Source organism: Bombus flavifrons, chromosome 14, assembly GCF_040668555.2.
Source record: "Bombus flavifrons isolate JBK064 chromosome 14, iyBomFlav1_principal, whole genome shotgun sequence".
Taxonomy (NCBI): Eukaryota; Metazoa; Arthropoda; class Insecta; order Hymenoptera; family Apidae; genus Bombus; species Bombus flavifrons.
In genome coordinates, this window is record NC_138455.1 from 7,355,946 (window position 1) to 7,381,234 (window position 25,289).

General features: G+C 35.5%; 2 protein-coding genes across 4 annotated transcripts in view; both read left to right on the top strand.

The window, feature by feature from the left end:
* The first annotated feature begins 18 nt into the window (after positions 1 to 18).
* Positions 19 to 19,089, top strand: LOC138186989 (apyrase). Of its 3 annotated transcripts, none has more exons than XM_069127392.1 (12): positions 19 to 159; positions 10,851 to 11,082; positions 13,157 to 13,382; positions 14,297 to 14,413; positions 14,492 to 14,572; positions 15,509 to 15,710; positions 16,748 to 16,853; positions 16,948 to 17,042; positions 17,388 to 17,542; positions 17,664 to 17,849; positions 18,515 to 18,612; positions 18,675 to 19,089. In XM_069127392.1, exons 2-12 carry the CDS (start codon positions 10,952 to 10,954, stop codon positions 18,913 to 18,915), a joined length of 1,638 nt encoding a protein of 545 aa, XP_068983493.1. In that variant the 5' UTR covers positions 19 to 159; positions 10,851 to 10,951; the 3' UTR covers positions 18,916 to 19,089. The 3 variants fall into 3 exon arrangements, with proteins under 3 accessions (XP_068983493.1, XP_068983492.1, XP_068983494.1); XM_069127391.1 differs by lacking the exon at positions 19 to 159 and adding an exon at positions 6,744 to 6,971; XM_069127393.1 differs by lacking the exon at positions 19 to 159 and adding an exon at positions 7,432 to 7,454.
* Positions 19,090 to 20,946: 1,857 nt separating this feature from the next.
* Positions 20,947 to 25,289, top strand: part of LOC138186682 (uncharacterized) — a 35,656-nt gene continuing 31,313 nt past the window's right edge. The window contains exon 1 of the mRNA XM_069126762.1: positions 20,947 to 21,782. Within this exon, the coding sequence (XP_068982863.1) occupies positions 21,741 to 21,782 (42 nt within the window). The 5' untranslated portion in view covers positions 20,947 to 21,740. The remainder of the gene's footprint in view (positions 21,783 to 25,289) is intronic.

Sequence of the window (25,289 nt, forward strand, 5' to 3'; positions counted from 1 at the left end):
ATTGCTCCTCCGGCTCGTGGATTTCAGAGCAAACCGGTTGAGACGGTGGTAAATTCTGCCGAGTGCACGTGGTTCATCCTCGACGCGGAGAAGGTGGGAAGGCAGCTTTTGGAAAAATCTGTTTGACGTGCGGCGAACGGTGAACGATAAACGACGAATGTGCGTGAAATTTGAATTTTTCTTGTATCTTGGCAGTTTTTAATTTTCACCTGTAAATTGCGCGCGGTTGTCTTTCGGCGAGAGATTTTTAGAATCACCGAATTCAAATTTGATAGGGAGAAATTAATTTCGGTTGGATCGATATTGACTCTTAAAAATGTGAAATTAGATAAGGGGATTATTATGGCCAAGAGAGTGGCGATCTAATTAGCTTGATCTTCTTGATTAACAGGCTAACTTTCCAATTCTCGTAGGCAGCTAGAAGTTAGAAGTTAGAGCAGTTAGAAGTTTAGAGGTTGTGAATCGTAATGATGGAAGTTCGTCTATAATAGTTGTTATTCTACGAAGAGAATTTACAAATTGCCGATACATTATTCATCGATAGATACCATAAAGCTTTAACGTTTCGAATACCACGAATATTGCGTATGACATTATTTAATTTAAAAACAATCTGTTAAAATTTGTTTATCAGAGCTGGAAGATATAAAAATCATTAGCATAATAGTTTTCGTGCTGTTTTTGTGAAAGTTTGAAAATTGTCCAAATATATATGTCGGGTTATCGTTAGGTTTAGGGGCGTGTAACGAATCTTCATTCGGACTAGCCATCGTTGTTGTATGATAGAGATTTACTGGTATAAATATGATTTTTACAAAGTTTGACAAATAACCGTGATGATTAGACACTCGAGATGTTAATGACAATGTTCTTAGCTTCAATAACGAATCCACGGTCAACGGGGTAACTCTTTGTTAAACGTAGAATATATTTTGGAGCACAAAGTAACATTTGCTGTGACGCTCGGTATAATACTGCACGTAAAGACGATGTGAAAACTCTCCAAGGTGATCGCAAGAATAAAAGACTGATGAAAACTTTCCTCTCCTTACGATCGCGTTCGTTTTGTTATATATTGGCTGGGGATACCAACAAAATTCCAGCCGCTGTTGCTAAGCAGTTCCGCGTAGCGGCGACATTGTTCCTGCCCGGGGTTTGATTGTTAATACAACGAGTGTCCCATAATATTGGCACTTCTCTGTTAGGTAAAAACGTTCATCCCGTGACCGTGGCTACGTTCAGCGACCAGTTGTGTCACCTCGTGCCCAAGCCCACTGTCACAAATCTCGGCCAAACATAATCGGATTGAATCATAACAACTACTTCTAATAGTTATAATAAATAGTCTAGACTAAAGTATTGGGGATTTTCTCAAAAATTCTAAAAGAAAGGCCCCGATGTCTATTCATCTCCGACATATATATACTACATAATTTCTTAGTACCTTCTTTTCGAACGAACGATCGATTGTGTCAGTTCAGCGTTGTAGTTTTTAAAGTTTTTAAAGTTGGTGCTTTTAAAGTTCAATGGCAGACTCGCAAACGAGTTTGTTTGATCGATTAGAGGTAGTTGAGATCGTCTTGATTTTATTCTTTTTCAGAGCTAAATATATACGTTCACATTTGACTTTACCTCGTGAACACGACGTGATCATAAACTATGCATAATGCATAACGTATAAATGTGATGGAAATATATATGGAATAAAAATAGAAGATGAAATAAATTGACCAGCGTTCGAGCGTATCTATTCTGTTGGCACATGGCCTTTATAAAAATTGCTCCAATTATTCTCAATTTAATTGTCGTATGCATACGATCTTACCCATGATAAAGCGTCACGTCGTTCGATACGATCGCGAAAATATTTCTGGCTGCAGAGTAAATCTGTGATAATATCACTAATTCGCGTATTTTTATGTCGAGTATTAAAAATTTTCCACTCTATTAAAGATATATCCCTCCCACTGTTCGTGTTATCATCTCTATAGATATAGAATAATATCTTTGTTCTATACTATTTTTTCATTGCAACTTAATTTTGAAAGGAATAATAGCTTCTGACACCATGTTCTTTCATCGTGAAATAAATGAGAAATAACGGCCGTTTTATCTCTCGATAACTCGTTATCAAATCGTTCATCAAATTTAACAAATCTCGAGGCAACGAAAATCCAAATGATTTGTCAATAGATTTCACACAGAGTCGTCACGCTTCGAATCATTTTCCGTCTTTCTTTCGTATTTCTTCACATTTCTTATATTCCTGTTACTTCGACAACGTTAAACAAGAACTTGAACAGCTTGCATTCATCTGTTTCGAAATTTTACCATTTTAATAGAAATTCGAAATTATATCGAAGAGTCAAGGAGAACTTCTCTGTGTTTACGTAATGCCACTTTGTGATCAAACAAGCGCATCAATAGCACCTTATCGCGAATTACGGTACACGAGGATGACGATGCACTCATCTTCCGGTAGAAGATTCGCCTTGCGGATCGTTACTCGATCACAGACGCGGCTTTATTAAGCGACATGGTCAGAACTCGAATATAGAACGATTTTGTCATCGCGCCAGGATGCGCGGCATCGACTAGCGACGTTTCTTCTCTTTTGACTTCGTCTCTTCTCACTTTGTCTCTTAGAGGCAAACAGAGGATGGTTGAAGATCGTGGCTGAAGATGCGACGAGTCGTAATTCTCGTCTTTTGCAAAGAAGCAATTAAAAGATTCGTAAGAGTAAGCACATCTTTGCGCGTGCTGGTCTTCCCTCAGGAAAGCAATATTCTAGCATCTTTCACTTTTGTTCGATCTACTATAATTTTTCAAAACGAAATATTCATTGTGCTAAATAATTTTTATCAGTATCTTGTAGCTATATATGGCAGAAGAATTTTTTTCCATAAATATTCCGATCTTCGTAAATGTTCCCCGTGTATGTTTGCATAATCTTTGTTCGATGTATTTCAATTTCTTTAAACGAAATATTCATCGTATAAAGTTATTTAAAGATTATAAATTATAAATTTTATCATGAAAGGTAATACGAGAATAAACTGATTGCTCAGTTTGGTACGTTTGAATCTGTCAGATTATTTTTCAATTGTATGTCGCATTAAGATACTTTTTCTCGGTCGTCAAATTGGTTAACCACGTAATATAATCATATAAAAGTGATAAACAAGTCACCAGGTATGGAGGCATCATGTTTTTCCTGTATGATCTGCATTTGCTAACTTCGATTAGGGTATATGCAAATATTTCATCAATACGACTATCTCGAAAATGACAGTTGAGTATGATAGGGAAATCGATGAATTGGAAGTGTGACGTTCAAAGGAAATGACCTCGTCGGTTGCTTAGGCGTAACGAAGAAATAATAGAAGAAATAACAAGTAAATATACAATAGTAATGATACCGTTGATGATTGTGAAGCTTGCTGATAGCGTTCTTATCGATAGTAAAGCGGGACTGTAAAAAGCTTTGCGTTCTTGCATTGATATACGTTATACGTACATATATATTTGCATGAGGAATACGCGAAAACACGGATTTTACATTACTTTTAATCGAATTTCTGTTGACTGCATTTGCCAGTGTACATTATCGTCTATAACGCTATGCGAATTTTACCTGAGGAATTAATGGTAAATTAATAATCGAACCAACGTTTATTACGTTTTTATGGAAATAGCAGAATATAAATCTGAATTGTTAACGTTTGATATTAAATATAAATTTATCATTAAAATATCGATGCGCGCATTAAGGTAGTTGTTAACACTGAAAGAATTTTCTTGATTCGATTAAAAATTTATAAAATTACAAAATTTGAAATGATAGACGTTGTCAAGTTACCTAACAGTTACACAAGGTTTTGCAATAATTACATCGGTTTCATTGTTGTATATTGTTCTTCAAGATTCAACTTAATTGTTGTAATATCATATTTTATGTAGCTAAGGCGATTACGAAGAATAAGATCATTGCAAATTGATTTATTTGTAACTGTATGATCAACACATTCATCGTTATTAAAATACCACCTGTATTTGTTTCTCATCGAAAGTGTCTTCGTTCTAAATAACGATGTTTGCTCTGGAACCGCCTTTGTTTTATGTGTTTAGTCATCTTATCGGAATATCTGAAATGCCAGTTGTATCAGCAGCATTACTTAAGCATGTTATTAAACGGACGTAATATATGCGTAGTAATGAATGTTAAACTAAGTACATCTTTTTCTTTTTGCAAAACAAGCAAATGTTGGAATACTTTTGAATTTGCAATATACATAGCGTTTCTCAAACGTACATATCTACGTAGATCTTTAATCGATCAAAAACTTTTTAAATAATTGAATTTCTTCTTCCTAAATATATTCTGTTTCAATATAATTTAATTTCTTTCTCAACATATTTATTAAAAATTGTTGGTTTGTTTAAGTCAGTTGAGACATCACGTATACATATATTACTGAAACAAGAAATCGATTTAAATCACGATAAGGGGAAACGCAATAGCGAGCGATTTTGCAAGGGTTTTAGCGAAGTATTACAAAGTTCGTTAGCTGGTTAATTAGGCCGAATTTTGAAATCTATTGTCTGATGTATCGGGAGATTTTCCATGGATATAAATTATCGAGGTCGTTTCGCCATCTGTTTTATATACGGAGTTACCTTTTCTATCGAAGTCGCAAAAAAAAATCGTACGAATAACTTAACAACCAGTTTCTACATGAGTAAGGAAACACGCGATAAAGAGTACATTAGTAACCACGTAAAAACGCATTGACGTAATAAACTCAAGCTTATACTTCAAGAGCACCGTAATTAAAACACGTTTACACGGTAATCCTTAATATAATGGCTAATTGACTGATCAAATAGTTTTTTATCTCTTACGAAGCGTACACTTTCGACAAATATCTTGTCGATTAAACCTTATCAATTTCGATGATGATCACATTATATCATGTCGTATTTTCCTCTCTCAAATCTTTCAGATGACACATATAACTCGTAGGAAGTTGCTACAAGTGTCCGAATACTTTGGCTATACGTGTAACTGCGGGGACGAGAAAGGCTGAAATTTCTCATTTCGATTTTTTCTAGCGTTAATTAACTTTGTATCGTTTAACGATTAAAAGAGACATCATTCGCCTCCATTCGGCGAGATGATCGACGAAGAATCGGGTTGTTAGACAGTTCGCTTTCTACCACGAGTGATTTCAATTCCTGGGATACTGCTCGTACGAAGAACAAGAGCAAATCGAGCCAGATAAAAAGGATTCCTAAGGTAAGAGAGCCTGCCAATTGTTCGAGGGTCCCTTAGTTTGAAATTCTTTTACCTGCAGCCCTTCTCCTTTCATCCGCATTTATCCATATAAGTCAGCCTCTTTTTGCCCTAAACTAGTTAATCTACCTTCGACGAAGCCTTCGTGGAATCGTTGGTCAGACTTCAATCGAGGCAAGAATGTAATCGTGTAACCTTGATCTTCACGTGCAACAGCCGCTTCAAAATTTATATTCTTAATTCTTCTTTGATATACTTCGTTGTTAATTGTAGGATAAAGTTTCAGCATGTTTTGTGTTTCTTAGTTTTAGGATGATGTTAATCTCGGAACGCTACAGTAGGTACACTGTATCACTTACTGGCTTTTGTTTTACCCATTTTCCAGAGAAGCTCTTTGTTACTTATACTTCCTGCATCCTTTTTGCAAGTATACGATATTATTACAAGTTGTTTTACAGGTTAAAAATTATCAGTGTTAATTATATCATTTTGCAGTAATATTCTATCATCAGTAACAGTTCTGACAATAGAGTTTCAGAATAGGTATGTTTGACGCGCGATGCGAGATGTTTATGGGATACATTTTATTAAACATATTTCATTCATTTTATTATACAATTTGTTATTAGTCGGCTGTAAGTCAATCATCTTACTATGAACTGTCGTGAAACGTATTAATGATATCAGAGATTAATTTGTAACGTATAAAATGGTAAAAATTGTTTATACAATAGGATTTTACAAGTTATAACTTGTAACTTGTAAATTTACCAATGTTATTAAGTAATAGCTTACCATGCAAGAGGATTCTGAGAAAGTAGAATATTTCAAGATTAATACACAGTGGATACAAAAAGAACCTGCATGTCGCTGTACATATTACGAAATTTACATAATTAACTAGCTTATACCAAGTATAATCAAATTTTGTGTCAATTAGTAGTACTTTCATGTATATTATAAAAATTTGATACTACGAAAATGAAACGTAGAATTTGTTAAAGGAACGTTTCACTGGACGATAATGGTACATGCAAATCCTCTTTATAGCCACTCTAATTAAAAAATATTATTCGAATCTTACTTATATATCAAACACACGTATTTTCGACGTTCTGATGATATTTAATCGACAGAGACGTTAACGATCGTCACTAAACAATGTCACTAAGCGTATTTATCTCGACGAAACGATACGGCAATATGCTAAGCACCTACGAATAAGACTGTCATCCAGGATCCCGAGACAAATAACGTGTGTCTCAAAGCATTCCACGTGATTCGTTAAACAAGAAAATCCAATTGCAATTTAATTAACCTACCTCATACTGATTCTATTGATTGATAAGAAAAAAGAACCTTGAAATAAAGAGACACCCCAGTCTATATATACGTTGGCGTATCACGCAAAGACCTCGACTTCAGAGTTTTAATCGTCAAGAACAATATTAGCGATCTGAAGTAAAAGTTTCCGAAAAATTTCCGTGTTTACACCGGTACGAACGTTCCGAGCAACAAAAGAGACAATCTGCCTTCTCCCGGCGGAATTTTTTATCGTGTTTGTTGTATAACCAGCATTGTATTATCCTGATAGTGAATTTGTCTGGTCGTGGAAGGAATGCAAACGTGGTTCCTTCCGTCAGCTAGACAGTTGAGGACGAGCGTTCACGACCGACAGGTGTGTTGCGTGATTGTTAAATTTGCGATTAATCACGACGCGTTTTGCGGCTAATTATGGCCGCGTTTTGGCAAATCGACCGATTACGCGGCAAATTGCGACATTTCCGCCGAGAAATTAGATTCTCCGCGACGCGGATTGTGACAATTATTTCGCGCTCCCTTTCGTAACTCTGTTCTCGCTGTTTTGTCATCTGGAATTTTTTTTCTATCGTTGCCCGCTGGTTCAGCCACAAATTACAACATTCGCGTACGATGAAATTCATACTCGTGCTTAATATTAGGTTGTCGCATACAGTTTGCCCGTCGTTTCGTTTATATACAGAGTGTGTCCTGGATGGTTTTCGCAAACGAAGTGGTGTTCTACGAGTAAAACTAGGAAACGGATGTCGTATAAACACAAGTTAATGAATACTTTATTAAAGATCAGAGAAAAAGTACGAAACGAGTCTCTCGGAAGGCAAACTGATCAACTCCGCTTCTCGTAAGTTTCTCGATTTCATTACATATTTGGACACGTGATTGATATTGGACTTGGCGAGGAAACGAGCTGTTTGCTTCCACGGGCTTATTTATTGCAAGAAAATATACATAAATTAACGTGAATCCCCAGGTATTAAAAAGTTGTAACTTTAAAAACAATTTCCTTCGCTTCGTAATTTATGGAGTTAATCAGTACGGCTTCTGAGCGGCTGAAATAACAATGAACTGATGCTTTATTCGATCGATGATATTTATGTTAATGATGTTTATGTCAATTTCGCTTCAAAGTAATTGAATAACAAGTTCAATTTGGGATACCTGGCATGAACAAGTTATCAGTATTAAATATGGAATTGTTATCTAATTCTCTAGAGCTGACAGAAGATAACAGTGAAATATCTTACACTGTAAATGTTTATGCATTTATGGAAAATTTTCAAACATGAAAAAACGCAAAATGCAGCTAAGAAATTTCTATTTAGGTGTTGTTTGTTTGGTTACTTTAGTTTTACTCTTGTTTAGTCTAGTTATACATTTGTTTAGATCCACGGTTTATCGATCAGATATTCAAAACACTGAATTTTATAATCATAGATTTGATAACCGACTTTAAGCTTTTCTTAAGCATTGCAAAACGGTATAAATGGAGAAGATTAAGTAATTTTGAGGCTGTAAAAAATATAATATACATTCCTTTTTTAGTAACGGATTCGGAAACTTTTGTAAAAAGTATGATAAAAATATATCTAAATGAATGAACGTAAATTGAATTTGTAAAATATACTTCTGCAGCAACCTAATATTTAGTATCTTGTACAGATAGCGTAACAGTCTTTATAAGCTATCATTACATCTCACAGATAAGACATCAAGTCACGTTGCTGTTTAGTAATCTAAACATTTCATGGCCAAGTAGTCTATACGTTTCAAGGTAGAAATTAACTGTTGAAATTCGTGGAATGTAGAAAAAGAAAGAAGAATAATACGCTGCCTACAAATATGCAGAGTGTCACACACAATTGGACCAAGCCACAGCGTTCAAACGGTAAAAGATAGGAAAAAGCATTAGGAAAAGTTAAATGGTTCGAGTGAATGGCGCAATTGTTTCGTCCGAAAGTGGAGACGTTTTAAAAATTTCAAAGCCACCTCTACTTTTTTATATAGAACTACACATTTTTTTATACACTTTTTAATTCTCCACAGAAAAGCATCGAGGTACATTCGAATCGAAAAATTAGTTTAAAGGATATTTTAATCTTGTTGTAACTTGTTGTAAAACTTATCGTATAAAAGACAAGGAGAAACGATACAGTGCTTTTATGATCATGTTTCCCTTGTCTTGCATACGCTCAATTTGATGAAATCAACATCGAAATATTTTTCAGACTATCATTTTAAATATAAATATCTTTTGAAATGGTTTTTTTGCAGATAAAAAGATGTATGCATAGTTCCATTTAAAAAAAACGTAAGTGACCCTAAAATCATCGACAGGCCTTCACTTTTGGAGAAGTTAACTGCACCATATGATGTATCGCTCGAAGTTATTTAATTTTTCCTAATCAGGTCCGTTTCTATTTTCTGTCATTTTAACGTTACGGCTTGACTCAGTTTTCTGAGACACTTTACATACGATGTCACGATGAATTAGACCATTAATCATTCCGTCAATCGTCCCTCCCAGCGAATTAATTAATGCCAAATTAGTTCTGTCAGTGGCGAATGATAAATTCACTGTACTGTTACGAAACAACGCGATAATGATATCGCGATTGCTTTAACCTAATTATACATAAAGGACGGTTATTGTTTTCGAGGATCTGAAGGGATTGAAAGAATAGGCTGTTTGTCCACTTTATCGACGTTTAATCTTTTCAGAAGCCAAATTCATCGCCAGTGCTTTTTCTACGTCCTTAGATTTCATGAAACAGGTATCATTTTCAATTATTTTAACGGTTACTTTTGAAGGGTTATTAACGACACACAGCGATCTAATCGCTCGAGGTTTACAACGAAGCCAACATCGTTGTTTTTCTCTTATCATTATTTTTCAATTTATCCTTTCAGTTTAGCTTCCGAAAGACACGCGTGACCAATAATCAAGATTGTAGCTTTTATTTATGTATTTCAAGAAATATTTGTTTTGACATTGTATGTATCTACAAACCTTTACTTTACACACTTTACACGCAGGTAGCCATCTAACAGAAGACTTAAATGAAATGGATATAGTAGTCCGATAATCTCATTTAGTGTTCCTCCTTGCTGGTTTACTTCGGCTATCTACTTAGGCTATCTACACCAACGATACGAATTCATCCTCCTATTAGCTTTGACAACGCAATACACGCCAAGAAGAACCTGCAAACAACTTGACATTTTGAGAACCGTATGCTCTGACAAGCACATAGCCTGAATTGTCGCGTATCTTTGCACAATGATCGAAAAGATTAGAAAGGTCGCTCGCAAAGTTCGTTGCGATTTACATTTCTATTCGATATACATTTATCGAATTATATAAATGTCATTTTGTTCCATAAGCTCTCTCCATCTTTCACGTAACTCCAATATTCCATCCTTCCAGAAGGTCTCAAGTTTTTCGGCGAAAACCTTTCCAATATGATTTTTTATATCGACTTTATAACGAACTTTTCGAGCAGCATTTAACACGTGTAATATTTTATTAAAAATCAACGAACATATTTAGGGATGCTTCTAGTAATGTTTTCCAGTGTGATATGCTTGAAAACAATTTCCTCGACGGAGAGGTGCTAAGCAAAATTTATTATTTTATTAAATTCCTTAAAAATCCGAACGAACTTTCCGACCAAACAATATTACATCTGATATATTGATAATGGTTTCGTATTATTCAAGCATGTAATGTAAAAACACATTCATAACGCTTTCTTTACAGCGTCCATTGCTTCTTTTTATTGTCTTATTTAACAGTAATTAACATTTTTATATGTAATACGTGAATTCGCGTCTCCAGTCCATGAAATGTTAAAAGAAACCTAAAGGCAAGCTTAAGACAAGATATATACAATTTCTATCGTAGAAAGTCAATCCAAACACTATGCAACTACAACAACTATTCATATCGTTTAGAAAGATTGAATATGTATTCTTTGATCTTCGTTCGTAAGAAGGTCGCATAGATCGACGGTCCAGACTAATCTTGGTTAAAGTTACGTTCGAACATATTCCTTTCAGATTCTCCTTTCTCTTAAAAGTCGTCGAATAAGACTCGACGAAGTTTCACGTTTCAATGTGCAAACTTGAAAGCTCGAGCAGTGATCGCGAGAGCCTTCGTCGTAGTGCCTAATGTCGTCTAAATCGTGGTACGAACTAGTTTCCAACTATGAATGCAGGACACGTTATTTCGTTCTCGTAGAGAAACTCGAGGGAAGCGACTTGGATGCGGTGAAGAAGATTCCAGAGACGTAATTCCTGGAGGAGAGTCGTGACGTTCCCGATGCACGAATTCAATCCACGATGCTTCCGTTTTTGCTGTTACCGTTTCTGCTTCAGATATGTTACGGATTCACCGGAAGGGGACTGTATTATCCGGGACGATCGGATTTATTCGAGTTGTCGGTGATACACCTAAATGATTTCCACGCGAGGTAAGCCGCATGCTTGTCTCTGATAACACGCGTTTTAATTGTAAAACGAATTAAACTTCGGTGATTTCATTTTCTGGCTATTTTATAACATTCTTTCAATCTCGAGAGATTGCATACTGTAGGAGAGCTTGAAGGAACTCGAGTAAAAAAATAACGAAACTTTTTCGTGAAGCTATCTCTAGGATATCTGCCAAAAAGCCATCGAAAGAAATGAAATGTGGTTAATAAAATGGCAAACTGTTTTTAAATTTGTTTGTTAAAATCGTCATATTTAAACAGCAAGTTTGTATAGTAGAATATGTAGTAAATGGTAAGATGCGTTGTTCCTATGTCTTTTAAGAAATAATTTCGATTTAATAATCTAATGATTCCGCAGGAAGGTAGTGCGCGTTTCTTCTAACTACTGATTCAACCTTGATTTCTAATTGTTTTACAGAATCCATATATATAGTTACTACAAAAAAGCCGAACGGCAGAATGTATATTATATATTCAGTGAATGGTAATTCAATGAGAACGCGAATGACGTTGCGAGAATCGAAAAAACTGGGTCAATGGAAACGTTTTATGTTAATTAATGTTAATGTTGCTGTTGTATACATACTAAGTTTATTATTCGCGATAATTGTTTGTACTGTTAGGATGCAGAGGAACTAGCGTATTAAGTATTGACAAGGAAGCCTAATTTTTCTCAGATCTGCTAGGATTAAGTTAGTACAAATTAACTAATTAAACAATTTACAAGTTACAACTTATACTTAAAGATATGTAATATATTATTGATATATCATTTATATAGTAATGGTAGTAATGGTATTTATATAGTATGGTAATACTTTGCAAAGTATGCTAATGATGTTAGTGATTAGCCTTGAACAGAGAAATTAATATTATAACGAATATTATATTCCGTATATTTCACGTTCTATTTTTGTACACTGTTCTCGCGTTCTCTGCATTTTTACGTCAAAACATAGACATCCATATCTACAAACACGACATGAAATTTTATTACACTTCCACAAACAATTCAGATGATTCACGATAATTCGCATCGAGTGGTTTTCAATATAAAATAATTTGTTGAATTGATCATATTGATCGATCGTAAACACATCGATGTTTAATACACGATGCATAAATAACATCGATAACAGTCGTAATTAACAATTTTATGATCGAACGACGATTCGCATTAAAGGAGAGACACTACGCAGAAAAGGGGAATGAAAATTGGTTACATAATCGACTGGTCGTTCAACAATGGAAACGGAATTCTAAAAGCGTGAGCTGCTTGATTTCCGAGGTCTTAGCAAGTGAAATCTCAAGGTCAGGGAAGCGATGATTCGGACTAATCGTGACAACTCTTTTTTATCGCGTTCGTTTTTCTATTAACGAGCTTCGTTTTGCTCAATATCTACCCTCGACGCGAGTTTCCATTCTGTTCGAGTAATATTTGTACTCGATTTGTACATTTGTACTGTATTTGTTTTTTCGGAATTCAATTATAGCATCATAAAAGTATCGCGAAAGTATCTGAATACTCGCCATGGAGAACTTTTATCATCATATTGTACGTATTGTATGAAACATTACGAAATTTCATTGCCACTATAACGAGACGATATTGTTTACGTTCATAAAATTTGTATCAGTTTGAAAACGTGTACAAAAGTAACAATATAGTCGTTGCAAAAGTACATACGGTAAAACATTAGTACACAGGCTGAATATTCATTTTAAGCGTATAATTAGTTTCAAGCATAGTCTTGAATATAGCGATTTGCTAATACGATGAATAGTTGACTGTCAAAGATAATAAATAAATCATGACATTAAATATTTTGTAACTTTTACGTACGTATTGTTCTGATATTTTATCGATATAACGATGACAGTCGAGTCTCATTACAATGCTAATAAAATTCAAAATGTTTTACGTAACGCAATATACGTGTTAAAGCTTTCTGTGATAGCTATTAGAATACTATTAAAGTACTTTCTATCTGTCGACATCATCTTTTGCGAACCACTGTATTGCTCAAACTTATTCACGAAGGAAAATATTTTCTAGATTCGAGCAAACAGGTCCTCGATCCGAAGCGTGTCACGAAGGCGAGGAGAAGGATTGCGTCGGTGGAATCTCAAGAGTCTCCACGGCAGTGAATCGTTTAATGAATGAAAGGCCGAATCCAATTTTCTTGAACGCTGGCGATCACTATCAAGGGACACTGTGGTACAACGTTCACCGTTGGAACGCGACTGCTACCTTCATGAACATGTTACCGCACGATGTTATGGTAAGATGGCCTCATGAAATAATCACGCGAAAACAAGTATGTTGAGGCTGAACTATCGCCAATTATCAGCACGAGAGAAGAGATTTTAAATATGTGATAAGGAAAAAAACATTTTATTTTTTTCTATTGATTCGAAACGAAACTTGAAGCGTATCGTGATAATTAAAGCCAACTAAAGTAACAAAATGATAATCATCCCTGGAAATAAATGACAGAGATGGAGTTAGAGATAGAGTCTTCCGAAGAACGATGTAAAAGTGGAACGAAATTGGAGAGACGATAAGCTGATAAAAAAGAATAGGAAAAGGGGTTTCTTTCCGCTGTTGATCGGTCGACCGGTTTAATTGGGTCAGAAAGTTAACAATCGATCATTTGAACGTGGCTCGTTCTCGTCGTTAAACGAAATTTAATGTTTGAAACCGATGGAGCTGAATTTATCGTGTCAAATTTGGTCGATAAAGCCACGGGAAAACATGGTTTCGCTCGTGATCGCGTAACAGTCTGTTAATTAAATTGATCCAGATATTGAGTGCGAGGATCTACGCGACCGAGTCAGTAAATTTCTGACGATCATGGAAGATTATGGTTTTGTTGTAAAAGAAGGTCGATTGATTGTAATAATTGCGGAATTGGCAAATGGTAACTTATAGATAATAATAAAATACTAAAATAATAATAAAATAGTGATAATAACAACATAAATGTTGATAACTTATATCTATTTGATAATACAAAATCTGATATGTAAACATGACATTCTTGAATCGTACCGATAATAATCGATAATCAATGTTATCTCAGTTTATTTAGATTTCGTAGATAAAACCATTTAATAAAATAATAAAATAAATCGTAGATAGAGTTCGTACTTACAATTATTAGAAGAAAAGATTATAAGATGATTAATTTTTCAGACAATAGGAAACCATGAATTTGACGATGATATCGAGGGTGTGGTTCCGTTTTTAAAAATGGTCAAGGCACCAGTAGTAGTCACCAATATCGATGCAAGTGAAGAGCCAACGATGCAGGTTAATACATTATATTATAACTAAGATTTCCATTGAAATTTCAAGCCTAAAGCATGAATGTTGCTGCAATATTTTTAGGGACTCTATAAGAACAGCACAATCATTGAAAGGAATGGCACGAAGATCGGAGTCATCGGCGTTATTATATCGACTACGGACGTTCGTATCGAATTTTAATTTCACGTTTGATTAATCCTTCGTCGACGTAATTGAGCGAATCATGAGTTTTTTATAAGGATAGAATGCACTTGCAACATTAAGGTCTCGTCATCTTCCAATATTGACTAATTAACTGAAGATATTTTGTTTAAGATCAATATAGAAAATAATAATAAATAATAAATTATTAAATAATAGAAAATAATAAATAATTCCAAGTATTTTATCGTTTAACAATACTAAACTAATAATACTAAAATTTAATCGATGCATTTAATCGAAATTCCAAACAGAGGATAACGCTATGTATTTTACAAAGGTACTTAAAAAATTCAAGAATATCTAGATTTCGTTTTTGAAAATATTCCGGAAGGAGATTTAACAGAAACGAAAAAGAAAGATTGTTTTGGGTTAACTAGCAAATCATTTCGATTTTTATTTTATGCTAAATAGGATAAACAAAAGTTTGATAATTAAGTAAAGAAATAACTGGAAGAAAAATTGTTTGCTTATTTAAATAAACTAATACAAACGACATCTTCAAAACGACATCTGATAAAATAATATATTAGTTAAATGATTATTTTCTAAATATTTTATTCGATTAGTCTAACATAATCGAATATGATGTATTGTATTTGAATAGTTGAATAATTTAATAGCTGAAACTTATTTCACATTCAACGAGACAAACCATCAGTTTTATTCTTAATTTATCTTGTTTCTCTTATGGCCTTATATATGAATGAGATAAAAATGGTCATAAAAGTCACTATTAAACTATATCTTAATCATCAATACGTTTAAACGGATTCCAAGAAGCACGGAGATAATTGCACGAGACAGAAAACGGGAGAAGATTACGTTGACGAAGGTTTAACCGGAAGAGTGATTCGACGTTACTCTGGTCCTTAATTGAAACTTACAAATTACCAGACAATTTCCATTACCGGGAAATTAAAGTTTCTGGATGAGGTGGAATCGGTGAATGACGAGGCACGGAGATTGAAGTCCCGAGGGATCGACATTATTATCGTTTTAAGCCATTGTGGATTGGATGTGGACAGAATAATGGCAGCCAAGTGTCCTCTGATCGACCTTATCGTTGGTGGACATTCTCATACGTTTCTTTATTCAGGTAATTACAACATTTGCAAGTATTCGAAAGTATTCTGTCTATCTCGATTAAGATAAATATACTTTTGCTTTTTGTTAAAACAAGTTGTTGATCGAAGTACTGTATTATTGGAACTGATACACTCTTGCCATTCTTGTCTTGAATTTTATATAGTTTTTCTAGATCTGCCTCTTTTTTCTTCGTTTCTCTTCAATTTCCTTTTAAGACTCTTTTAAAAACAAAATCTAGATATTCTCGAACTTTTCAAGTATTTTTTAAAATACGTAATAGTGTTATCCTGTATTTGGAATATTAGTTAAACATATTGATTAAAATTTTCTATTATCCTGTAGTATTCATCGTCCCAAATGTTCAAATAGAACAGTACTGAAAGTTTGTATATAGTTAGCACTCATGCAACCTTCGACGATGGCCATGGCCAGCTCTGCCTCTAAAACAATCGAATATAAACTCGTAAAGAAAGATGACTCATTGTACTACCGCAAAGAGAATAATTTACTGAAAACCTTGCAACGGTATTTCAAACAGATGATACGCGAAACAAAATATTATAAGTTGAATCATTTTGAATTTTATACGAATCATATCGTAGGTAAATGATATACTTCTTCGTATGATCGATCAGGAAGGAAAATATCAAACACTTAATCAGAGAATTCATATGTTACGATCTAACGATCATCTTCGTTCTACCCTCAAAAATAAATAAGAATGTCAAACTGAAGTTTGGAGTTTTATTTTTTTATTAGAGTGATGTTTAAAAAATAAAATAGTGGTTTTAAATTAGAGTGCTAAAATAAATTAGAATGGTTTTTAAAATATTATTTTATTACTATTATTATCGTTATTTTACTATCGACTACTGTGATTATCCTGTGAAAAAATTTTTAAATAGTATTACTATTAGTATAGTTATAGTATATTATTATTATTAGCATATTATGTGTATATTTTATCAGACCATAGCGATCATTTGCTGGAAGATCTTATTTCTATTGATTGTTAAACCTTGTGTCGATAAAATACTTATCATTTAGGACCAGCCCCTTTCATCGACGAGCCAGAGGATGAATATCCCGTGGTGGTGGTTCAAGAGGAGACCAACAGAACAGTGTTGATCGTTCAGGCAGCTGCTTTCACAAAGTTGGTAATTTGTTCTAGATAAAAAAAGAAACTGCCTGTTGTTTCGTCTACTTCTCTTCTTGAAAATGAGGAAGTGGTTTCCTGTTTGTGCCAGGTACCTGGGGAACTTGACGGTGTGGTTCGATGCGGATGGTGAAGTGGTTGATTGGGACGGAAATCCGATTCTCCTTGATTACTCTATCGAGGAAGGTTAGAATAAATCTCTGCTTTTATTATATGTACACATTATACCAAACATTTAGGGGATGGTTACCGTAAGCGGTCTTTTTTGTATCAATCAAGTAAATGAAAATGAAGGAATCTTGTAATATTGATGGATTCATGTATTATTCATATAAATTATCTGTACAAAATTCCAGTTCGAAATTTTAAATAATTACCTCTTAACTTGTACTTTATTTATATTTTTCTGATTGAAAGAATCGATCTTTTTTTAATTTGTTAGGCATTAATCAAAATTAATTTTTTATTAATTGAGAATGTGTTTTTTCGTGAAACGTAATTAGATGATTACTTATCAAAATTTTTCTTCAGATCCTGAGATGCTGAAGGCTTTGGCACCATGGAAAGTAAGGGTGGATGAGAAGGCAGGAACGAAGATTGCTCGAACGAGAGTTTTCCTCGACAATAAATGTCGCAGAAACGAATGCAACCTTGGAAATTTGATCACAGATGCCATGGTCGATGCTGTATGTCACAAATATTTCGTCTGTCCCCTGGAATTAACGATTAAACAATTATTTTGAGGCAAATTAAAGTGATGTCTATACACGGATTTTCTAATGAAATGTGTTTGCTAAATGATCGTAGTATGTGGAGAGAGCAGAGAATAAAACTGTGTGGACATACGCTGCAGTTGGTGTTTACAATCCTGGAGGAATACGCGCTCCTATAGACTCCATAGGTCAAGATATCACTTTTGCCGATCTGATAATGGCTCAACCTTTCGAGAACACTTGGGACATCCTCGAATTAAAAGGCAGCTGCATTCTGCAGGTATAACATTTTATCTTAATTCACATTAATTTAAAGAAACTTAATATCGGCCGGAGCATGTACCGTAACTGGAACTGCTTCAATTACACAGCAATTAATTCGGTGAAAAATATTTCGAATAAAAGTCGAATGGTTTCGAGAAAGTATAATTTCACTTAATTAATTTGTTTTATAAGTAGACACGTGAAGTGTCCATTTACAAAGTCGTAATCACAAATCGTTTCTGAAATTATAATACAATAAATTGTTAATATACGTACATATGTAATCTTTTGCTAAATTTTCTAAATGGAATTTTATTATAATTATATAAATATATAATTTCACCAAAAATTTCCTTTCAATTACGTGCTTCACCCTGTGTGTGTTCATTATTAGAAAGCTGTAGCTTATTCTAGAGAAGATTGTACGAAACGAATGAATTTACTTTTTACAGAAAGCGTAATCAACTTTTACGTTTTTATGTTTACATACTTTTACGTTCCAACTCCTATCAACGAGCACCGTTTCTACCGACGTGTAACAAGTGCTGCCATGCGCTAGGCTCTCGTTCTCTTTTGCTTTCCCTGTGTCCTCCTCAAAGCCAACTAACTTATATATAGATATCTGATAAATATTTTATTAATATATACCGTGACGTTATATATTTAATTTAACCATTTCAGATCTTAGAAATGGAAGAAGATATTTTAATATGGTCAGGGCTAAAAGTGGTTTATAAAATAAAAGGAAATTCCAGGAAGGTGGAGGATGTCAAAATAAGGTGAGTACTTATATTTTCACCGATAACTTCAATAAATCTTCGTAATTCGCGTATTCTTCTAGATGTAGAGCTTGCGAGGTACCAAGGTACGAAGAGCTGGTGTTAGATCAGTGGTACAGAATTGTACTTCCAACCTTCTTAGTCCAAGGCGGGGATGGATTCGTCCCATTCGAAACCTGTGGTAGAAATCACGAAGTCGGTTACTTGGACTGGGTAGTATTGTCTAAATATATGAAGAAGATCAGCCCTATATTAACTGGACGAGATCGTCGAGTGATCTTTTTAGATGGAAATAGTTCTTAGTTAGCTCGGTAAATATTCATTTTCCTAGCAAAACGATAGGTAAGGAAGATTCAAAGACTTTCTAGAATCATATTTCGCAAACTGATGTTAATATCACAGTATTGTAAAGTGCATTTAATCTAAAATGAACTTGTGCAATATAAATGTAAATTTAATAAAAATGCTATTTCATAATCTCGCTTGTTCGTTCGCTTCATTCCTTCGATAATACACAGGATAGCTAGCAAGGTACTAACTGATAAGGAAATTTAATTACTTGAGAACGATAACAGATAATTTTAATCTATTTCTTTTTCATGTTACGAAAGAAACGTTAAGCACATTAAGGGAGAGAATTAATGATAAAACGATTCAAAATGTCCAACATTCTTGGCAATCACGGTAATGAAGCAACTCTGGGAATCATAACCATTTAAGATTAGATTACTTAATTTCGGAATTTTTAATTTTATCGAATTTCATTACTAATTAAACTAAATTACCTTAAATTTCAACAATCTGATATAAATTATTATCTATAACTCGAACGAAACTTAATATTTACGAGCAATAATCCCTAAAGGATAATAAATCTTTAAATAATAATAATGATATTAATAAAAAATACATAAAAATAGAATAATAATAACGATTATGACTATTAAATGCTCAAAGAATATTTAAGAGCTAAAATTAGTCAGTACCCGGTGTCTCGCCGTTCACCCTCTATCTTTCAAAGCGGGAGAAAATCGAATTACGACAGATCGATCAATTTCGTTCGATTTCAACGAGGCATTTGCTAAAAAGCTTTTAATGAAAAAGCGACGACGAAGAGGTCGCGATATCGTGGTATCGTCGTGAAAGCAGGAAACGTCTCGCTTATCTCGCGGTATCTGGACATCGCGGCAGGTGAAGCATTTAAATAATATATCGAACAGGTGAAATAGCAGCTGTTCGTCTGCATCGCCCTCCGCCAGCACGCGTGAACAGCTTTGTAGTGCCGCGAGAACTCTCTTTTTTCGCTCGAAATTCGCGTTCCACGTTCTCCTCTTACTGTGACACAGTTTCTTCAGAGTCCAGTCTTTCTCGTTTTCAAACACGATTTCCAGACATCTGGAAAATATTAGCTTCCTACATTTAATTCATAGCATCACCCCAGTTCATACACGTGTTAATAATTCACTTGTACATTACATAAAAATCAATTTCAAGGTTATTCCAATATACGATTTGTGTAACAGTAATTCACGAGATAAACGTCAAGAAACTAATACTTGTAGCTTCGTTGCTTTGTTCCATTTTCCCAATTTACGAACCTGATCAATATCCCATTCTAACGCGCGAATATTCTATCCTATCGTAATACGTAAACCAATCTTCCACGAACAAGAACAATACAACAAACTAAATTTCGCAACTTGGAAATGTTCCCCAAGTTGCTCGAGTCCGAGCAACCCTCCGATCATTTACCTCCAGCTAACCATCATCCATTCTGCTCGCCAACCAATCCCATCCCGCGGCTCAGCCAAAACACGTTGTCAGTTTGAAATCCGCGGTCAGATCGAGCCATTTGCTTGCATCGTGTTGCGATTCATCGGTGGCTGAGTTCCTCCTAGGCTCGGCTTGGAGCAAAGAGGGGATCGCGCGAGTATCCAAAGAAAGGAGGAGTGGAGCCAGTAGCTATGTATCTACTTATCAACCAGAGAGAAACGGAACCAGTATCTGGCAAGTGGTAGGAAAATGTAAGCTGGACGACCGAGTAGAGGGGAATATAGAAAAAGATAGTATTAAGACTCTCGTGTAAGAATGAGAATGAGCGAGAGAATCTTTAGTTGAAGGGGAACGCAGAGGGTGAATTTGAGGAATAACGCGGAGGAGGGGCCGAGAAAAGAGAAAAGACGAAGAGGGTTTCATCGAAGAAGAGAGAGGGAAGAGAGAGAGAGAGAGAGAGAGGAGAGAGAGAGCAGAGAGAGAGAGAGGAGAGAGAGAGAGAGAAGAGAGTGAAAAGGAGGGGATGGTCGGTCGGAGGGGAGGAAAGGCAGCTGCAAGCAGCAGTCGGTGCAAGGGAGAGATCGCGCGAGGGTAGAGGGAGACGGGACCAGTGTCATGGAGGCAGGTCTGCCTAGTGGCTGTCCGTCGACCTGCTCCCTTGCTTTACCTGACAGCGCTCGCCAGTGTTTCGAAAGCCGCGTTCACCGATGGGTCGACTCGCGATCCACTCGTGAGCTCGTTAAGCTCGCCACGCTCGGATCGTCGACCCCCTTTTTTTTTTTTTCGAAAAGATCAACGACGCCGGGACCCGTTCGTTCGTCGTCTAACTCCAAGTAAAGCCCGGTCGAATCGACTTGGAAAACGGAAGCTGTGCGTGTCTGCCGCGGGAGAAGAACACGTTAGAGGGAAACGGAGTGGGTGAACACGGAGGAGCATATAGAGGGCAATACAGAGAGGGAGAGGTAGTGGAGAAAGAGGGAGGAAAGTGACACGTTGCGATACGATCGATCCAACGACCAAGTTATACGTGCGTTTTAAACGAACACGCTCCGAAAACACGATCGGCACAATGTGCTCGTGACAAGAGCGTTTTTTGGAGTCTCTCCTGTGACCGATCGTGCTCCTTTTTTCTTTTTTTTTCTTTTTTTTTCTACAAATTAAGTCAGAAACAGCGGGTCTTTTCGTTGCTTGTTCGTCGGTTAGAGAAGTTTGAGAATATTAGAAAGAGTGGAGGAGAAGAAGGAGGAAGAGAGGAACGTATAACAGAGACAGTGAAAGATACAGGCCCGGAGGAGGAAACGGATAAAACGTGGGCGTTGAGTGATTGTTGTCGGTGCTAGTTTCCATTGGGAGTCATGAGAGATACCAGCGATATGATGGAGGACTCCTTGTCCGAGGTATGTAATAGCTGATAAATCAGTCTTGTTTCGTTTTCGGTTCCCTCGTGTATATAACATGGTCCTCAACTCGTGCTGTGCTGATTGAAATTAGAGGGATTCTATGGCACGAAATAAGAGCACAATCAGGAATAACAAAATTGCCTCGGAGGTTTCAATTCCGGGAAAATCGAGTTTGAAAAGTTACCAAACGGACGTGCATTTGTCTAATCCCACTGGACAGGAATGGAAAATTGACAAGGAGATTGTTCTACATGCGACAACAAGTCGGGTATGTAGAACGAAGCTTTTTCGTTTGAGGCCTTGTTTTCGAGAAAACAACGTCCGAACGTGTTTAACCAAGAATTAGCCTGGCACACGTGCATTTTACAAATTTTCGGATAAAGTTATACATGGAATTCTGAAAGAAATTTCGAACATAGTTTTTCGTTTAAAGCTTTGTTACGGAGAAGATAAAGTTTGAACATGTTTAACCGGGTCCAAACTAGTCGGTTTGAACGAGAATTAGCCGGATACATGCTGTTTGACAAATTTTCAAATTCCATTTCCTCAAGAACGAAGCCTGACATAAAAAGATCTTATTCTACATTTTCCACTTATCTTCGTACGTAGAATAATCTTCCGTCAATGGTCCATTCCTATTCGGAATTAATCAAATACACGTATACTTGACAACTTTTCAAGACATAGGATTTCTAATTTCAATTGTACCCAATTTCTAAATAAAATGTGGGATCACAGCGTGCACATTGTTCGTTCGTTTTTTGGCTGTTACTCGTTTTATTTAAATTATCATGAGGGCTTGACTCGATATCATTCTTTGACATCGCTAATCCAATCAATTTCTATCTTTCGATCCGTATGCGGGCCACTAAATGATTTTGTCCCGAGTGAAAAGGTTGAAAAGAAGATAAGGTTCCTTACATAAATTGTGTATAACGATCGAAAGGTCTTGGATATAAAATAGAAGGTAAAATGATCCAAGATCGCGGGACGTTCGCGCGAGAATGTGTGGACGTAACGCGACGATTTAGAAACACCTTGTGCACCGTGTAGTGGCCCGTTTATGGGGTCCCGGAAAGGAAACGCGTTCCAGCTCGACCTGTACGCTTCAGAATTTCGTTTGTACTGGTGCTTCTACTTTATCCGGAGTTTAATGCCGCATCGTGGAAACCTCGAGAACGCTTATTTGCATTTTACACGAAAATTCGTAACTTCTTTTTTCTTTATTCGTGTCTCTATTCGTGACGGTTTCCACGAAATTCTGCGAACATTTCCTTGGTTGTTTATTTTTTCTCTCCGAGGATAATTCATTGTGGATAGAAGAAGAAAAGAAAAGAACGAATAGTCGATGAATGTTCCTTCAATAATTGAAATTTAACTCTGACCTGGTGGTTCTCGAATTTTTTATGTCTCAATCTTTCTCAGTTTCAAGAGAGAAAAGCAGTTTTAACATTTAACGAATAAGCGTTCTTTTGTATTTTCCTAAAATTTAAGAAATTATCTAGTGATAGAAAAGTGCGATTCAAAAATGGCCCGAAGAACACCAGCTTAAGACACCAACAGCTTCGAAGCACATTTTCGTGCACTGTTGCAAACAAAAATTAACAAACAATAGCTTTTTAAATTTGTATTGATACGTCAAATAAAATGTGACGTGTGCACTTGAATGATATCAAGCATTTTAAAAATCACTTTAAGGTAAAACCAACGTTCATTGTTTCGTTACAAATGAAATAAAATATAAAATCTCTATCGTGTCGAATAATTACAAATAATTATGTACATTCGACTTACGATTTCTCAGAAATCTAATAAAAGAGAAATCCTTCATCTGTGAAGGAATATTAGAAGATTAATATACATACACCGTTTTGTATAATGTATGATGAATAGCGGATTATCATTGCAGATCCATACTTTTATGAATACAGCTGAAAGAACTTATAAAATATAAAGAATATCGGATATTTTATCTATATTTTCCCGCGTATTATGTATATTTCTACGTCTTTTGATTTTCCTTGAACGCATAAAAATTCCCGTTCTAGCGAATAAATGTCAGAGTAAATTACGGCATTTGTATATAGCTCGTCTGTCTACAGCTTGTCTATAGTTAGTCGAAATTTGATTTAATTTCTCGCTGCATCGTGCCATGAAATTTGCTATGTATCCGCGGGATCATGAATCCAGTGCCATTATCGGTTATGTTCTCTCGTGTCTTCCTCACCATACGTATGTAAATTTGCATTCGTTTTATGTTCAGACACTCGTCCCCGTTTTCTATAGCTTCCCTTATATGCGCATTTTATTGGACTCTTTCTCGTCGTCCTTCCACCCAGGGGAATAGAATTTGTTCTCAATTTTCTCGACTCTACTTCGTCGAAGATGGAACAAATTTTCCTTTGGCCAGATTGCCGGATATACAGTGGCTCACGAAGGTATTTCAACGAGTTTGGGAATATGCTACGTGTGTTGCAGGAAATACTTGGAAGTTTCATTAGCACCGTAACGAGTACACCATGGATTTTTATGAAAATTTATATTTTTATGGACACAGCTTATTCGTTTCAAGTATTAAAAGCCATGACCAATACTTTTATTATTACTCTGCTTTGAATATTTTACATATCTTTGTTTACTGCAGGTATCTTGTACGTTTTTGCAACTTCGGTTGTAAATGGATTTTGCATAAATGCATAAAAATCCCCGGTCTAGTAACGAGTTTCAACTGTCATGATCGTATTGGCGAAATTTGAAAGCAATATAAAAATGTGTATGAAGACTGTAAGACAAGTTACGTACGATAAGTTGCGTTTCATATTTTCCTACACCAGCAAAATTGTCTCTTTATTTGGCTTTGAAGCTAAATAAAATTTCCAAGCTATAATCTTAATAATTACGACATTGGGCTTCGGCAAAATTTCTTCGTCCTATTAGCCGTTCTTAAAAGACATACGTACGTCCAACCTAATTGAATCTCTTCATCTTCTATTTTGTCACGTTAAAATTGTTCTGTGTACTCGTTAAGCGGCATCGAAATCAGTAAATCAACATTAATGGACTTAGCATATTCTTCGTACGTGGTCTTTATTTGCGACCGAATGCACGAAAAATACGGGAGCAAAACGGTTCTCGTTTGCTTCACGAAAACCGTGTACCGTTAATTCCTTTCAACTTGTTTCGTTGTAGAAAAAAAAAAGAAGAAAGTGGGTTCGAGAAGCGACGTTATTTTTAAAACTCGCGACTAATTAAAAAGTTCAACCTCGCGGCGACTTCTTTCCAGCGTGGCTTGCCACGCGAGAAAGCACTGGATCAATTAAAAAACTTCTAACGTTGCAGTAAACAGCTTCCCTTTTTCCCAACGAAAACCCAGCTGAAAACTCGTCATTCAAGGAAAAAACGTTTCAACGCGACGACGCGAGTAACTTTCCTTTTTCCCACAAAACCCTTCTGCTGTAGCAAATCACGATGTAACACAATCTTGCTTCTCATAGAATATCCTGT